The 15,843-nt window shown below is 39.4% G+C and overlaps 1 protein-coding gene across 3 annotated transcripts in view; it reads left to right on the plus strand.

Annotated features, from left to right (window-relative positions):
- Positions 1-15,843, plus strand: part of CHCHD3 (coiled-coil-helix-coiled-coil-helix domain containing 3) — a 288,454-nt gene that overhangs the window by 224,284 nt on the left and 48,327 nt on the right. For all 3 annotated transcript variants that reach the window (XM_058724244.1, XM_058724246.1, XM_058724245.1), the window contains one exon: positions 8,138-8,208. In XM_058724244.1, the coding sequence (XP_058580227.1) occupies positions 8,138-8,208 (71 nt within the window). The remainder of the gene's footprint in view (positions 1-8,137; positions 8,209-15,843) is intronic.

Raw genomic sequence — 15,843 nt, forward strand, 5'->3', positions numbered from 1 at the left:
CTGAAAATGGAAAATGGCAGTGTCACACATTCAAAAACATGGGCCACGGCCAGCCCCAAAAAAGTGGGAATGATGCCCACTCTTGTTGATTCCCACTTCCTTCCTATACTGTCTAAAAACTTTGTTCTTGAGCATTAGGATACCAGATGTGTAAATCCATCCCCCCATACCCCAAATTTGAAGTTTAAGAGCAGCTGGAAGGAAATACTGGGAATACCCGCATCTAAAATCAGCCACACAGTTTTGTGCATGATTTTGTGCTGTCACTTCAGCTGTCTGTGGCAGGTATGATAAATTGGCTCCATAAACACCAATTCCAAACTCCTGCCTTCTCTTTCTTACTGTAGAAGTGAGAAAACAAAAATTCTTGCAGCCAGGGTTGTGCATGATCTATAATTCTGGCCAGAGAGATGTAAGCACAGATCTCTGGAGAGGGCCTTTCTCCCCTTTTTTTCACTTCCCTCCTCTTCCTTCCTTAGACCATGGGCATGATAACTGGAGGTACACTAGCTATCTTGAGGCAATGGGAGTAAAAGGCAAATGCTAAGCATGGCTGCAGAGGAATTGAGAGAAAAGGGCCTAGTCATTTGATAAAATCCTTGGCACCTACATCAGCTCTGGGTTTCCAGCATCCGGACTTGTTATTTCATGAGACAAATAAACCCCTTACCTGTTCAAGCTTCTGTTTGTCCCTTGAACTGTTAATTGTACTGGGACTGTAATTGAACACAGTCTCCGGCAATAGCCATTTCTTTTTTTCATTTCCACAGCAGACTGCAGTGTTGGTCGGTTTGTAAGAGATGTACGATAAACGTAGGGTTCCACGTTTCCATGTTACAGTATTTCAGTTACCTTAAACTTCTGTCGTTCCAGCCTGTTGTAAATAAAAGTAAACTTTGGAATGCAGCTTACAATTAATGGTGTCACTCTAACACTATTTCGGTAAGTTTTGTGTGTCACGTACTTTGCCGAACGCCTTACGTACGTTGATGAATGGGATGAAATACTCGCCTTTAGGGATCTTATGGACTAGTTGGAGAGACCACATGTAAAAACACATGGTTGGTAAGTGCGTTAAGTGCTTTGCTAGAAGTGCATGGTGCCGTGAGAACACAGACAAAGGTATAAATCAGTTAGCTTTTACTGTATAACCAACTACCCCAAACTTCGTGGATTAAAACAACCACCATTTATTTACTTCATGATTCTGCAGATCACCCATCTGGGCACTTCTTCTGGATTTGACCGCCCTCACTTACACTGAGTTGTCTAAGGTTTGGCTGGTCTAGGACGACTTCAGCTAGGGTGACGTACAGTCTCTTCCTCTTCAGCCTGGACTTCCATATGTGGCACTAGGCCAGGATTCCAAGAGAGAGGCTTATGTTTGCAACTGGCCCATTGTCACTCCTGTCATTCTGTTGGACAGAGCAAGTCACAGGCATCGCCCAAATTGAAGGGGTGGAGAAACAGACTCCACCCTTTCTTGATGAGAGAAGCTTGCAAGGTCATGTCACCAAGAGCCGTATACACAGAAAAGAGGGAAAAACGTGGCCACAGGGCACTGAGGGAACAGCAGGGAGGTACAGCAACACTTTTCTGTAAAGAATTCATCTCAACTTTCTAAAGTTCAAGATAATAGACTGCTCCTTTTTATTAGCACTTCATAAAGAGGGATGCCATCAGTCCTGGAATCATTTTCCAGTATTGCTGATTTCTACCCTTTGAACATGAGTTTTAAGAATAACCCGTAAGAAAATGTTGCTCTGGGAAGAGAAAAGTTGCACGCAGAGAAGTGCAGGATTGAAATAGTGGTTGTGAACTTGTCTTTAACCCAGCATTTCTCCTGGAACATTTGAGGAGTTCTGTTCTCTCAAGATGCTCCAGAATTAAAAGGTTCCATGGGAAATCAGTTTGGGGCTCATCACGAGCAATATTTCTCATCTTGGCGATTTATAATGCATACTAAGAATTAAGGCCCTGGGAATCCTGGCAGTAAAAAGTACTTTTACTGTGTAATTTGGTTCATTGGATTTCATTGATGATAAGGTCAAAAATTATTGGTTTATTTTTTATTTTTTGTAAATATGGTCTAGTGTCACTATCTCTCTATGTATTTATAGTTTTTTCATAGCCATTAACATTCTCAGTACAGCCCAGCCATTGTCTTCACATTTCCCATTTATCTTAAAGAACAGAAAAATAGAACAGATGAGCCATGTAAACAAAATTCAGTGATTGGTCCAACAGAAGAAAAGATATTTGTGTTTTAAAGATTTAAATGTTTATTAAAATGGCTTTTGCAAAAAGCTACCCAACACTCTATACTTTTTTTTTTTTTTGTACTCTTCAAATGATTTGTAATAGTAATAGGTAACATTCCAAAATGCTTAACCATATATAGTCCCAGGTATTGTTCAAAGAACTTTACATGAATTATCATATTTAATCTCCCAGAGATTTTTATTAGGCCATTTTTGTTACTGTCCCAGTTTTACAGAGGTGAGAGAACTGTTGGGGTACGGTGACATGTCCTGTTTTATAAGGAAGGAGCTGTATTGGCAGTATGGCTCCAAAGGAAAGTACGTTGCTCACCGGAGTACAGAGTGCTGTGGACAACATATTCTGTTTTAAATATATTAAACATTTTGTACAGTGGAGCATTCAGTCTCTCCAACTCAGTCTGCTGCCTGTGTTTTTAGTAACTGGTACCTAGTGCCTTAGATTGGAAAATGTTTTAATACAGAAAACAAAAATGCCTGTCGTTTCCAGTGGTGCCTTGACCTCTACTATAGGGGACAGGCACATCTCCCATATCTAGTATTATGTTGTTATTTTGGAGATAGGTCACCTCCTAGGAACTTCGTTTCACTTAATCTTTGACAAAGACAAGCCTTTATCAGATTTTTGATAGCGCTGAAACATCAAAAAGATACCATTATTCTACTTTGAATTTACACGATCTACCTTTCTCAAAGGAAATCTTGATAGAAAACATTGTTTTAATGCTCATGTCAAACAAGAAAATTTTGTTTTAAAGTAAGAAAATAACAGACTTTTAATATTTGATTTAAATAAGATTTACTTGCTACAAATTTATGCTTCCACTGGACAAATCATGTCAACTATTCTACCTCCGTTGATGGAGCAGGAAACTACAGAATGAATATGAATGAAAGAGAGTTTTAAATTTTAGGTTGTAAATATTTTTAAATTTTAAATTTAATTACAATTTACATGTTTTTAAAGTTTTAGGTTGTAAATCTTCTTAAATTTTAGGTTGTAAAGGACCCTACAGTCATAAAAACAATATGACCATGCTCAAAGCAATGAATGGTCCTTTCGTTGAAAGACCACCATGTTAGATTATGGGCAGCCTTCTCTGCCTGTTCTTTTTGGTTCTTTTTTTAGGGTCATCTGACCAGATTATTCTCCCCTACCCCATATGGTGTGAGGACTTAGAAAGCATCTTAGCGGGGGCGCCTGGGTGGCTTAGTTGGTTAAGCATCCGACTTGAGCTCAGATCATGATCTCACGGTTTGTGGGTTCGAGTCCCACATCGGGCTCTGCGCTCACAGCTGAGAGCCTGGAGCCTACTTCGGATTCTGTGTCTCCCTCTCTCTCTGCCTCTCCTGCATGCACTCTTGACTCTCTCTCTCAAAAATAAATAAACATTAAAAAGCAATTTTTTTTTTAAAGAAAGTATTTTAACAAAGTTTGGAGGGGAGAGCTATAGACACATATAGATAGGTAGGTAGGTATATTTAGACAGGTATATATGGCCATTTTATATACGTACATATATAACATAATATCTACCTTCTTTGAAAATTGGAATGTGGATATTACTTATTTGAAGCACATATTGTTCTCAAAATGTGGCTATTAAAAAAGGATCAGGGGTGCCCCGGGTGGCTCAGTCTGTTAAGCATCCGACTTTGGCTCAGGTCATGATCTCACAGTTCGTGAGTTCAAGCCCCGCATCGAGCTTTGTGCTGACAGCTAGGATCCTAGAGCCTGGTTCAGATTCTGTATCTCCCCCTCTCTCTGCCCCTCCCCTGCTCAGTCTCTGTCTCTCTCTCCCTCAAAACTAAATAAACATTAAAACAAATTTTTTTAAAGGATCAGACAAAAACACAATTGATGTGTGTACTTACTACAAGCTGTAGGGTTGACCAAATAACAAACTTAGCTACCATAATAACATTAAAGTAACGGTAATTTATAATTGATAAGAAAAGAGGCATATACACACCTACTACCATCTCAAGACAACATAGATAATACAAACAGACTTTCTGAAAATTAGGGTCCTTTTTAAAAAAAAAATTTTAATTTTATTTTTGAGAGAGAGAGAGAGCGCGCGCGCAAGCAGGGGAGGGGCAGAGAGAGGGAGACACAGAATCTGAAGCAGCTCCAGGCTGTCAGTACAGAGCCCGACATGGGGTTCAAACTCACAAACCATGAAATTACGACCTGAGCCGAAGTGGGACGCTTAAAGGACTGAGCCACCCAGGGACCCCAATTAGGGTATTTCTACCACCTGTGAGTACCTGTTCAGAGTAGAAGCCTTGCAGGATTGGTAGGCAATTGTGAAGCTAGAATTTTGGGAGTAGTTTGGGGTCCAGTTTGGAGAAGGGCCGATTGCCACTATATTTGTCCCAGTGATGCATAATAACGTCAGTCTAATGAGAAAACATCGGACATGTCCATATTGCCAGCCATTCTACAAAATATCCAACTGGTGTATTCCTCAGGAGTGTCAAGGGGTCTTAAGAGACAAGAGGATACTGAGAAGCTATGACAATTAAATGCAAAATGACCTTTAGAATTGGGTCCTAACATAGAAAAAGAACATTCATAGAAAAAGTGTAGCAAAATAAAGTCTGCAATTTAGTTAATACTAGTTACTAGTAATGTTGCATTGTTAACTTACTCGTTTTGATGATTGTGCTGGGATTATCTAAGACATTGACGTGAAAGGAAGGGGGGTGACAGTATATACAAACTTTCCACCATTTTTGCCCCTTTTCTGTAAGTCCATACTTCTTTCACATCAGAAATTGCTTTTATTTAGTAATTTGTGGACATTCGGCAATAGGTTAGCATTCAAGAAAATATACAAAATCTTGACTTAGCCAACCTGTTCAGCATGTATCCCTCTACCCCTGTTTTTATGTTCTGGCTATATTATTAAATTATTTGTTGTTAATTAGTTCCTTTGAGAAGGGGGAGAGTAACACAATTTTTGTATATGTTACAAGCATTTATAACCAGCATAACAATTAGCTATGTACACCTCATTTTAAGAAACATAACAAGTCAGTGAGGTCCCACTGTGTTTCCTTTCTTGATGGTGTTCTGCCCCTAACCCCCCGGCTACCACCACCAAACTGCTGCTACTTGGGGATAATCCGTGGAATTTGCTATTTACTAATCCTATTTGATTATTTTGCATTTTTTCCAAACTTGACATAAATTACACTCTACAATATTCTATCTAGAACTTGCTTGGGTTTGCTCCACATGTCTGTTTAATTCATTCTTTTTCATCACTGTGTAGATTTCCACTGTGTGAATACCCGGTATTTATTCATTCTCCTGCTGTCAAGCTTATTGGCAAGCTTTTTGTTTTTGTTTTTTAATGGTTGTTTATTTTTAAAAATATTTTCTGCCACCAAAAGAGAAACTCTACTCTTTCTGTACTCCAGTAACACTATCCACAACTTTAACTCAATATTTATGACCTTTCATTTGACTCTTTTTCTTTTCTCTTATATTGGATGGAAAGCTTCTCAAGAAGTTTTCAGATCATCAAGATCTGTTTCCCCAAGTTGGACATTATTTGGATAATAAGTATCTAATTTGGTTGAATGAATAAGTATATACTTACATGAATTTAACGCTATCTGCATACAGATCTTGGGCATATTTGTGTTTATTCCCTTAGTTGTTATATGGTATTGCCTCCTGGGGACTTTTCCTCATTATAAAGATTTATACAGTGTGGGAATCTGGCCACTGAGGTGGAAATACAGGACATAAATAAAGCCTAAAACTTTAACTTGGGAAGTTAAGAGCTAAGATTGCAGACAGCACAGGTACATGTCTTTTGTCTGTTTAACGTCTTAGGGAAACTTTGACAAAATCAGTAGTAATTTTGCCTGTATTTGGCATTATAAAGCAGAGGGGAGCTTGCTAACTTATGTTATGGCAGAACTCACTTTTGTGCATCATTCTTGTTAGAAAGCTTAATATTTGCCTTTGATCATTTTGAATTTGTACCCAGAATTAGTTTTGCCCAAATTAGCTTTTTCCTCCAAAATTATTTTATTTGTATGTTGACTTGACTCTGCAAAAATAGGTGGCACAGCTCCTGTGCCAATCTCATTTGATTTCTGTAACTGCTTTGGCAGAGATAAGCAAGGCTACTTCATCCGTATTTTACAGGTTACAAAAGAAAGCCAAGGGGACTTTGAAGGACTTGCTCAAGGTCACAGAGCAGAACCAGAAACCAAATCTGTCAGCCTCGTCCTGGCTCTGTTTGGACATTATTGTTTCAATGTTTAAATTAATTGAAAGTATTAATCAAGATGTTTAGCTTTGCCAGCATTTTGAAACTTTAGTATCATAACGCCCCCTTGACAGTTTATTATAGTAGTATGGGGCGTTTCTCATCAGTGTTAGTGGCAGGTTAGTAACTGCCTTTTTACTGCCCTCTTTGTTAGAAGGGTTCACACAAAAAAAGCTTAAGCCAAACGTTGCAAAAGAGCATGTAGTGACCAGTGTGTATTTTAAAGGAAAGAAAAATCTTGTAAAATAAAACTGAAAGGGAGGTGTGATACGACATAAGGTTATAATATCTGAGAAGACAAAAGGCCTTTTGGTAGCTTGCGACCTACAGATGAATTAAAACCTCTTGGCATATAGACCGATGAAGTTGGTCATTCGCAGTGTGATTTTAAAACATGCAGAAGCCCTGCATGAATATTGTCTTCATGTCAGAAATGCACCTTCGTGCTTGAAAATGATAAAAAATTACAATCGATCCTTACAACTGTTCTGTTCATCTTTATTGATCAGGTGCAAGAAAGATAAATCGCAGCCCAAATAAGATTATAGTAAATGTTAGCATCGTAGGGGACTCTGGGTTGATAGAGAGCCATTCATCATCTCAAATGGTGACCTGTCCATTGCTCCAGCCACCCTGAGTCTGCTGTCTAATCACATATCTATTGATTTTATCTACATCCAACAAACCTGGATGTGACTGTCATTGGGCAACCCAGATTGTTAAATGCAGAGGGGTCACTGGTGTGAAGAGGATTTCATTTTCATTTTCTCACCAACCAACAATGATTTATTAAAAAATAAACTACCCCAAGTCATGTATGTGTAACCTGAGTGATTAGGGATTGAAGGTGCACAATAGACCACTGTATCATGTAGTATTCTTTTGTCCTGGGACAGGTTTTGCAGGGTATTTCATTGAGTCTGAAAGCTCTTGGGGTCATTTAGGCCACCCCCTGAAGTAAGATAGGTTTCAACGTAGCCAGCCAGAATGGAAAGTTTAAAATTGTTCTGCCTCAGGAAAGGCATTCCTTTCCTATTGCAGCTTGATTTATGTTGCTTATGTGTTCATTTATATAATACTGGAAACATTTTTTTTTTTAGGGGGTCAAAAATTACCTAAACCCATACCCTGTTCTTACTAATTAATTTGTTATAAATATTGATGCTCTTGTGGTCATGTGAAGGTAATAGAACACATTCTACTCTGTAAAGAATCCATCTTGAGGACAAAAATACTGTATAAAAAGAAGTGAACCTTTAATATCCCAGGTAGAACATTGGAATAATAGGCAAATATGTGAAGAATTTTCTCACAAGGATCAAATAATGATGAATTATAACAATGAAGGTTTACTCTAATTACAACTTGTATACCAGCAGATGTGCTCTTATTTAAATGGATACCTTTACGTGCACTTTTATAAGTATCTATGTCACTTATGCAAGAGATCTTTGTCCTACTGCTTGAATGGCTGAAAATAAGATTTTATGTATTATTTTGTAACTGTAAGTCTTACAATTTGCCCTCTCGAGTAGTGAAAACTCTACTGTCAATCTCTGTCCACAGAGCTCAGAATTCTACAAAGTCACCACCGAACAATATCAGAAAGCAGCTGAAGAGGTGGAAGCAAAGTTCAAGTAAGTTTTTAACACATAATGTTACAGTATTTCCCGTCCTTGACAAGATCAAAGTACAATGTTCTTGCTTCTTGAATAGTGGATGGCTTGTTGTGGGCCCTCTGGAATACTTGGAAGTGTATTTGGGTATTTGGGTAGTGAGGTGCATCCATGTTCTCCAAATACAAGGAAAGGCCATTTGATGAAAGCTTGTTGCAACTCAATTTCATGAAGTAAGGGGAAGTTGAAAGCAATGCTAATAGAGTTTTCATTTGGAATAATATTATATAAGATGGGATGCCCTTGATTATGAAGGTGATGTGAAATTGCTATCTCTGTTAATAGAATCATAGAGACCATTCAGTTTTATATAATAAAATGACAGGCATGTCCAAATTTGAGTAACCACTTTTCTCATGTTCAAGCTGTTTTCATTTCTTCCCATGTACCTTGAAAGCATTTAAATCACAGACTTTACCTTGCCCTTGATTATGAAGGTGATGTTAAATTGCTGCCTCTATTAATCCTTGGAATGTTTAAATGAATGTTCTAATTGATGGATCAAAGTGTCCGTGACCCGTAGCCCTATACTTTCCCTTTACTGCCAGTTCTCACATTAGGTAAGAAGACATCATTCAGAATTTTCCTGAGAGTATAAATAGTTTTATTGTGTAACCCCTGTTAGTAGCACATGTGCAAATTAGTGAAGTAAAAAAAGGTATTGTGACAGGTTTAGTTGAAAGATCGTATTGGGCTCTGACCTTCTTCCTGGTGCATGTTTATAAGCTTTTGATAAAATGATTAAACCCTAAGGTGTAACATTATTTATTACTTTCTGCTGTGGTACAATTTGTATGGTAAATGGATATTAGTGTGTTCTTTAATGTAATAAAAAAAAATCTTTTTTTTTTTTTTTTTTTTTTTTTAAGGGTAGTTTGAGGTATATTTAGACAAACCTCTTTGTCTTTGTTAGTGAATTATCTTTTTAGGTCAGCAGGGAGAGACCTTCAAAGAATGGGCCACAAATCTCACTCTTAAAAGGTTAATGTGCTTTCTTAAGTATTTAGATATAAAAATGGATCTGGACTTGATTTTAAAAGGTACTCTACATATGTATTTTTCAAGTTATGGTTTATCTTTTCCCCTAACGATAACGTAACATTTGTTATCCTTTCTGTCTCTATGCCATGAGAATCTTTGACTTGGCACCCTGGGTATTCCTCTACTGTCAGAGGGTAGCTATTCAAATAAGTAAAATTTATGATAAATCAAAGGAGATCAATTCTGACTAGAATGATCTATGACGTTATCATAAGGAAAACAATTACTCAGTTGAGGCTTGAAGGGGAATATTGAACAGGTGGAAAGGAAAGGATTCAGAAGGAAAATCATGTCCTTGAGTTGGGTGACAGATCCCTTAAGATCAGTGGTTTGACTCAGAGGGACTCTCGTGCAAGATGAAGTTGGGAAAGTCAGTACAGTCCTTTGATAACTGCTGGGCTAAGAAGTTGGTCTTCATGTAGCAAGAAGTCTTTGGAAGGTCTTTGACCAGGTAAGCGCTTGATTTCCGTGCTCCTTTGGTAATACTAACCAGACAGTGGATGCGAGGCTTGACCAGGGGGTGAGGAACAAGAAGCAGTAGTAGGAAACGGGAGGACTATGTAAGTGAAAGAGAAAAGATAGGGGGTGCAAGCAAGTCACTGAAAGATTAGACCTGGACTAGTGAGTGACTGGTGTATTCGTTTGCTAGGGCTGCCATAACAGAGAACTACAGACCGAGTGGTTCCACCGAAGTTGATTTCCTCACAGTCTGGAGGCTGCAAGTGTGAGATCGGGGTGCCCGCACGGTTGGCCTGTCTTCCCTCTCCACATCCGTGTCTCAGTCTCCTTTTCTTATAACTCACATTGCATTAGGGCTCACTGTAATGATTTCAGTTTAATTTAATTACCTCTTTGAAAACCCTTTGTCCAAATACACTTTCTGATACCGGTCATTAGATCTTCAACATACGAATTTGGTTGGGGAGGGGTCCCTTCAGCCCGTGACAACTGGATTTAGGCACTAGGGAAAACCAGGAATAGAGGTTTAGCAGATTGGAAAACTGATGGAGGCTCGATTTTTATAGAGAGAGGTAAATCTGGTTTTAGATGAACACAATCACTCTCCTAAAAGCCCTGTGCAGCTGCCATGTCCTTCAGCCTGGACTAGCCTGCTGGCAAATGAGAGGCTGCAGGGAACACAAAAATAAATGTCTTGCTGACTTACTTTCTCCAAGACAACATGGAGCTGTAGGTTAGGCTTAGTGTTTTGGTTTTTGTTTTTTTTTTTAAGTTTATTTATTTATTTTGAGAGAGACAGAAAGAGTACAAGTGGGGGAGGGACAGAGAGAGAAGGAGAGAGAGGATCCCAAGCAAGCTCCACACACACTCAGCATGCAGAGTCTGACACGGGGCTTGAACCCATGAAACCATGAGATCACGACCTGAGCCAAATTAAGAGTTGTCACTCAACCGACTGAGCCACCTGGGAGCCCCTAGCCTTAGTTTTAATCAGAGCCTCGGCAGCTTCGTTCTCTGTTACCTTTATAAGATATTATTCTTTATTAAATTCTACTCTCATTTGGCGTGGTAAAGAATCTGGCTTTTCCCAAAGAGAGGTCTGGCCTATATACTCATCTTCTGGGAGAGGGAATTTGGAATCCTTTGGAATTTCCCAAGTGATGGAAGCGTTTCATTAGTCACGATGGGCCCTTTGGGCCATGTGTTGTCAAACCAATCTCTGGGGAAGTGGTGCTGGAGACTGAATTCAGCCACATGGGCGATCAGTCAAGCAAACCTACGCGATGAGGCCCCAGTGCAACTCTGGACACTGAAGTTTGGGTGAGCTTCTCTGGTTGATTCTCTGTGCATATTGTCACAGGTTGATGCCAGGGGAGTAGAGCATCCTGAGGAGAGTGGAAACTTTGCATTTAGAACTCTCCCAGAGTCCATCCTATGTATCTCTTCCTTTGGCTAACTCTCTGTGTCATTTCCCATGATAAGCAATAACTGTGAGTTTAATAGCTTTCTGTGAGTTCTGTGAATACTTTTAGTGAATTATTAAGGCTGGAGCAGTTTTGGGAACCCCTTGAACTTGCAGATGATGCCAGAGTGGGGACAGTCTTGGAGACTCTGCCCTTGGACTTGGCAGTTTGGCCAACTCTGGTACAAACAAAACCCCAGGTTTTCACATACTGTGAAGGAATTTTAAGAGCTAGTTTTTCAGAGAGTGGCTTCCATTATATTAGTCCTCCGCCGCCCCCCCGCCCCAATACTACCTGCTAGATGGAGCTTCTTAGAAAGTTTGTATTTTGATTTGCGGTGACTTTGTTAGCTTCATGTGTAGGAAGTGATAGTGCCTTGGCTATAAGAGATGCTTACCATCTTTGAAGGCACGGAAGTTACTCAGTGGAACTTGGTTTCTCCTTAGAGACCTGAGCATCTCAGATAATCCTGGCAGCTTCAGTCTTTTGCAAGGCAGTATACTGTATCCTTTTCATTGCACGACATTGTTGATTTCAGCATTGTTGATCTCAACAGGCTCTGAAGAACTTTGGGGGAGGATTTAGTTAATTTTATTTGACGGGAGTGTTCATTTGGGTGCATCTTGGTTACAGGAGATGGAAGCTTTTTAAAGTGCAATTTCAAGGGTGTTATTACTCACCTGATAGAGGGGCACACAAAATCATTATAAAGTTGTTTTGTTTTGTTTTGTTTTGTTTTGTTTTGTTTTGTTTTGTTTTAATGTTTATTTATTTTTGAGAGACAGAGAGAGACAGAGAAGGAGCAGGGGAGGAACAGAGATAGAGGGAGACACAGAATCCGAAGCAGGCTCCAGGCCCTGGGCTGTCAGCACAGAGCCCAACGCAGGGCTCGAACCCACGAACCGTGAGATCATGACCTGAGCCGAAGTCAGTTGCTCAACCGACTGAGCCACCCGGGCGCCCCCACACAAAATCATTGTAAAGAGAAAGAAAGCTAAGAGCATTTGAGGTGGCACATGATAAACACCAGTCACATCCATGCGTCCCGCCAAGATAGCTAATGGAATTATTTTAAGGATGCTTAAATATTAACTCACCCTTCAGTCTTTCAGTTTATAGTTTTGGCAGGAACCCATTGAAACATTTTAGATTTAATGGGATTTTTCCTCCTATTTTATTGCCGCGTCATTTATTCAGAGAGCTTCTGTGTGACATGCCCTCCGAGTTCTGAGTACATAGCTCTGAGGAGACAGGTAGGATCTCGCCAGTGTGGAACTCAGAGTCCACCAGAGAGAGCAGGAGGAAGACAGAACTTTACAATAGAGAGCATTTGAAAAACCCCAAATTAGTTCTACTGTAATGGAATAATTATGTCCCTAATAAGTTATTAAAAATACCGTTTACCATTTTTTTCAGCAAGAATCAATTTGGAGATTAAGAATGTGGGCTGTTTATTTTCCTGCAAGAACTTTTCCCGACCACAATCGCTTTAAGATTTTATCTATAAAACCCAAATCACTTAGCAAACCCAGCAGTTTTTTTTTCTTTTTTTTTTTACGTCTAGCTTTTATTCAAAAGGTAACCGTTACTCACCCAGTCCAACTAAAAAGTCACTGTTAGCAGTTCCAGTCACCTTTTATCACCCTTTGTTAATATGTGTTAAATAGAGCCATTTATGGTGCTAATTCTTAGTTACGTGCTGCTAGTACCCTAGTACTGTGTCACATAGCTCAGCATACCGAGAATTACGTTCCATATTAATCCTTATTTTCCACCTGATAGGTCATTAATTAAACAAACTAATACATCACGTAATGTTACACTGACGGTGCTTTGCGTTGGTCTAGCACAAGGTAAATGCCCAGGGCGTATTTGATTTTATTAGTTTTCATTGTTAAATATATTGTGATGATATAATTTTATTATTATGTCCAGTTCAAGTTACGCAGCTGTGCACCACAGGAGAAGTTTCTGTATGCTTCCAGACAAAATCTACATGATGTTAAACAAAAAAGGTAACAGAAAGGGTTCTTATCCTCAGGAAGCCCCCAGCCCAGCGGGAGACCCGGTGACCTAGTGTGAAGCCCTGGGGATCTAGGGCGCCCTGAGGGGTGTGGCAGAGCAGTAGGGGAAGAGTGCTGCAGGGGCCCTGCTTCACGATCCCTGTCACAGTCAGACCTCTTTGGGATTCAGTAGGGCCTGAATGCCACACCTGCAAAGCTGAACCATTGTTACCAGTGTATTTTGTACATATGAGGGTTTTTTTTTTTTAATGTTTCTTTATTTGAGAGAGAGAGAGAGAGAGAGCATGCCCAAGCAGAGGAGGGACAGATAGATAGAGGGAGAGAGAGTCTCAAGCAGGCTTCACACTGTTGGTGCAGAGCCGGACGCGGGGCTCCATCCCACAAACGGAGATCATGACCTGAGCTGAAATCAAGAGTCAGATGCTTAACCGACTGAGCCACCCAGGCGCTCCACGCCGGTGTTTTTGTTTGTTTGTTTGTTTGTTTTTTAAATCTAAAAGCTAATATCAAGCAAATGTAAAAGCACATATCAAAGAAATAGGAATATGTTGAAGGCAGTGGAAAACCTCGTGAAGACGTGCGCTATCAACCAAATGAAAAGCATTTTAAAGATGACTGATGTTTCTTTCCCATCCTGTCTTAGATAATGAAGTGGCCCGTTTCTACCTTCCAGAAAGGAGAAAATGTGTATGTGGGAAGTGATGTAGGTCTGTGGAAAACAGTTCTGGAATCCTTTTGTTAGAGGTGTAACTTTTCAGCGTGGCTTCTGTTTCTTTGAAAGATGAAGGAGTGTGATTCTGAGATTGGATGTGAGCACTACTAATACTCCTTTGTGTGCCTGACTTCAGAAGGGGTTTTCACTTTTATCCTTGAACGAAGTTGTTGAAGCCCGACTTATAAATTTAGGCTCGTGGAAGAAGCCTGGGCTATCCTTACAAAGTATTAAAAGATTAGTCACCCTGTGGAAGAAGTTGAGGTGATTTTAGAGTATCTGAGGAGTGCTGTGCAAAACTCCTCGAGATAAAATGGATTTTGTAAGTATTACCATATATTCAAAGTTTTCTTCAATGTAAAATCCTTTAACTTTAAACTGTTTTGCTTTTATTAGGTTTCACTTTGACTGATGTAGGGATGGAAAAGTTTTCCCTTCCTCTGGGTTCTTTGGCTGGTTGAATAATTAAATTTGTGTAAAACCAATTAACAGGAGAACACAACTCAAAGAGTAGTGACATGTATATGTGAAAGAGACCTGGAAAAACTGAGTAACTCTCCAAAATGGCCCAAAGCATCAACTTAAATACCGTCTGTCTTCAGCTAAAGACAAAAGATGTTAGAGGTACAGAATCAGTTACAGGAGCACAGTCAACAAGGGTGAGGTGGTTATGCAGACTTAAGTCATTGTCTTCTCCATTGAGAGAGGACTTTCTACAGACTGAGTCATCCCCCCTCTTCCTGGTACAGCAAGGGAGACCTCCCCCCACCCATGGAGGTTTCCCTTATGCGTGGGTACGTCTCTTGCGAGAGGGTAATTTCTCCTTGGTTTCCAGAGCTTCTCGTGCGTTGGCGTGTGTTTTTTCCGAATGATCAACCAAAACTAATCCTGTGCCAGAGGGACATATTTTGGGGTGGCAAGTTCTGCGCCTCTACACTGGCAGTACTGTTTTGTTTCTCTTTTGGGTGTATGATTTTAATAGCTATACTGCAAATGAATTAGAGAAGCTGAGGATGACAGGCCAGTGGTATCAGCAGGTGTTTCTCGTGTTCTCTATAATTACACACGGGATCATGGACAGTTTTAAGCAACAGTGTTTAAAGATCCTGCTTAATTGGCCGTGAAATAATTAAATAAGGTTTTGACTGGCAAATTTATAATTCTGTTAGATGCGTAAGCCAGCGTGCCTGAACGTCAACTTGACTTCAACTTGGAAATACTAGATTAATAGAACTAATTGTACCGCAGGTACAAAGTTTGCTCTGATTAATAGTCTCAAAACTCGTCTAGAAGTTTAGCCAAGTAAATTTATGTTACTTACCTTTTGCTTTTAATTAAAACTTATTTCAGAAAGTTTGAGCTGTTTACTTTCGCTGTGCTGCTCTTTGTGGTTTCTCCAAAGTTGAGCTCCAGTAATTTTTCAGTGACTCCAGCTGCCTTATTGAATAACTTGCCTTATCAAAAGGCTTAAAATTATATACTGTTGGACATGTATTTGTATCTGCAGCTGACAGGTCCCCTGCACATCGTCTCTAACACTTACTGATGTCTACTTATAACGTACTTTAGTGCTGCGTGAATGGCTCTGATAGACCAAATGTACATGATAAATGTTTTATCTCTGATTCTCATTGATCAATTTCTAAATGATCAAATGGTTTATCTCAGTGAGACACTAATTCACATTGATCAAATTCTAAATGACCAAGTTGACTTGGTTTCTGCTGAACACAAATTGTATTAAAACAACATTACTTGAACATGCTGTCTTTTCTAATGCAGGAGTTATGTTACCAGAAGTTACATTATAACTAGAGTTATTGTATTATAAAGATGTCTCCTTCATAATGAAAAGTTTACACAAGAAGAAAAGAATGCGATATTGCAGGAAGAACAG

The sequence above is a fragment of the Neofelis nebulosa genome, chromosome 4 (genome assembly GCF_028018385.1).
Source record: "Neofelis nebulosa isolate mNeoNeb1 chromosome 4, mNeoNeb1.pri, whole genome shotgun sequence".
Taxonomy (NCBI): Eukaryota; Metazoa; Chordata; class Mammalia; order Carnivora; family Felidae; genus Neofelis; species Neofelis nebulosa.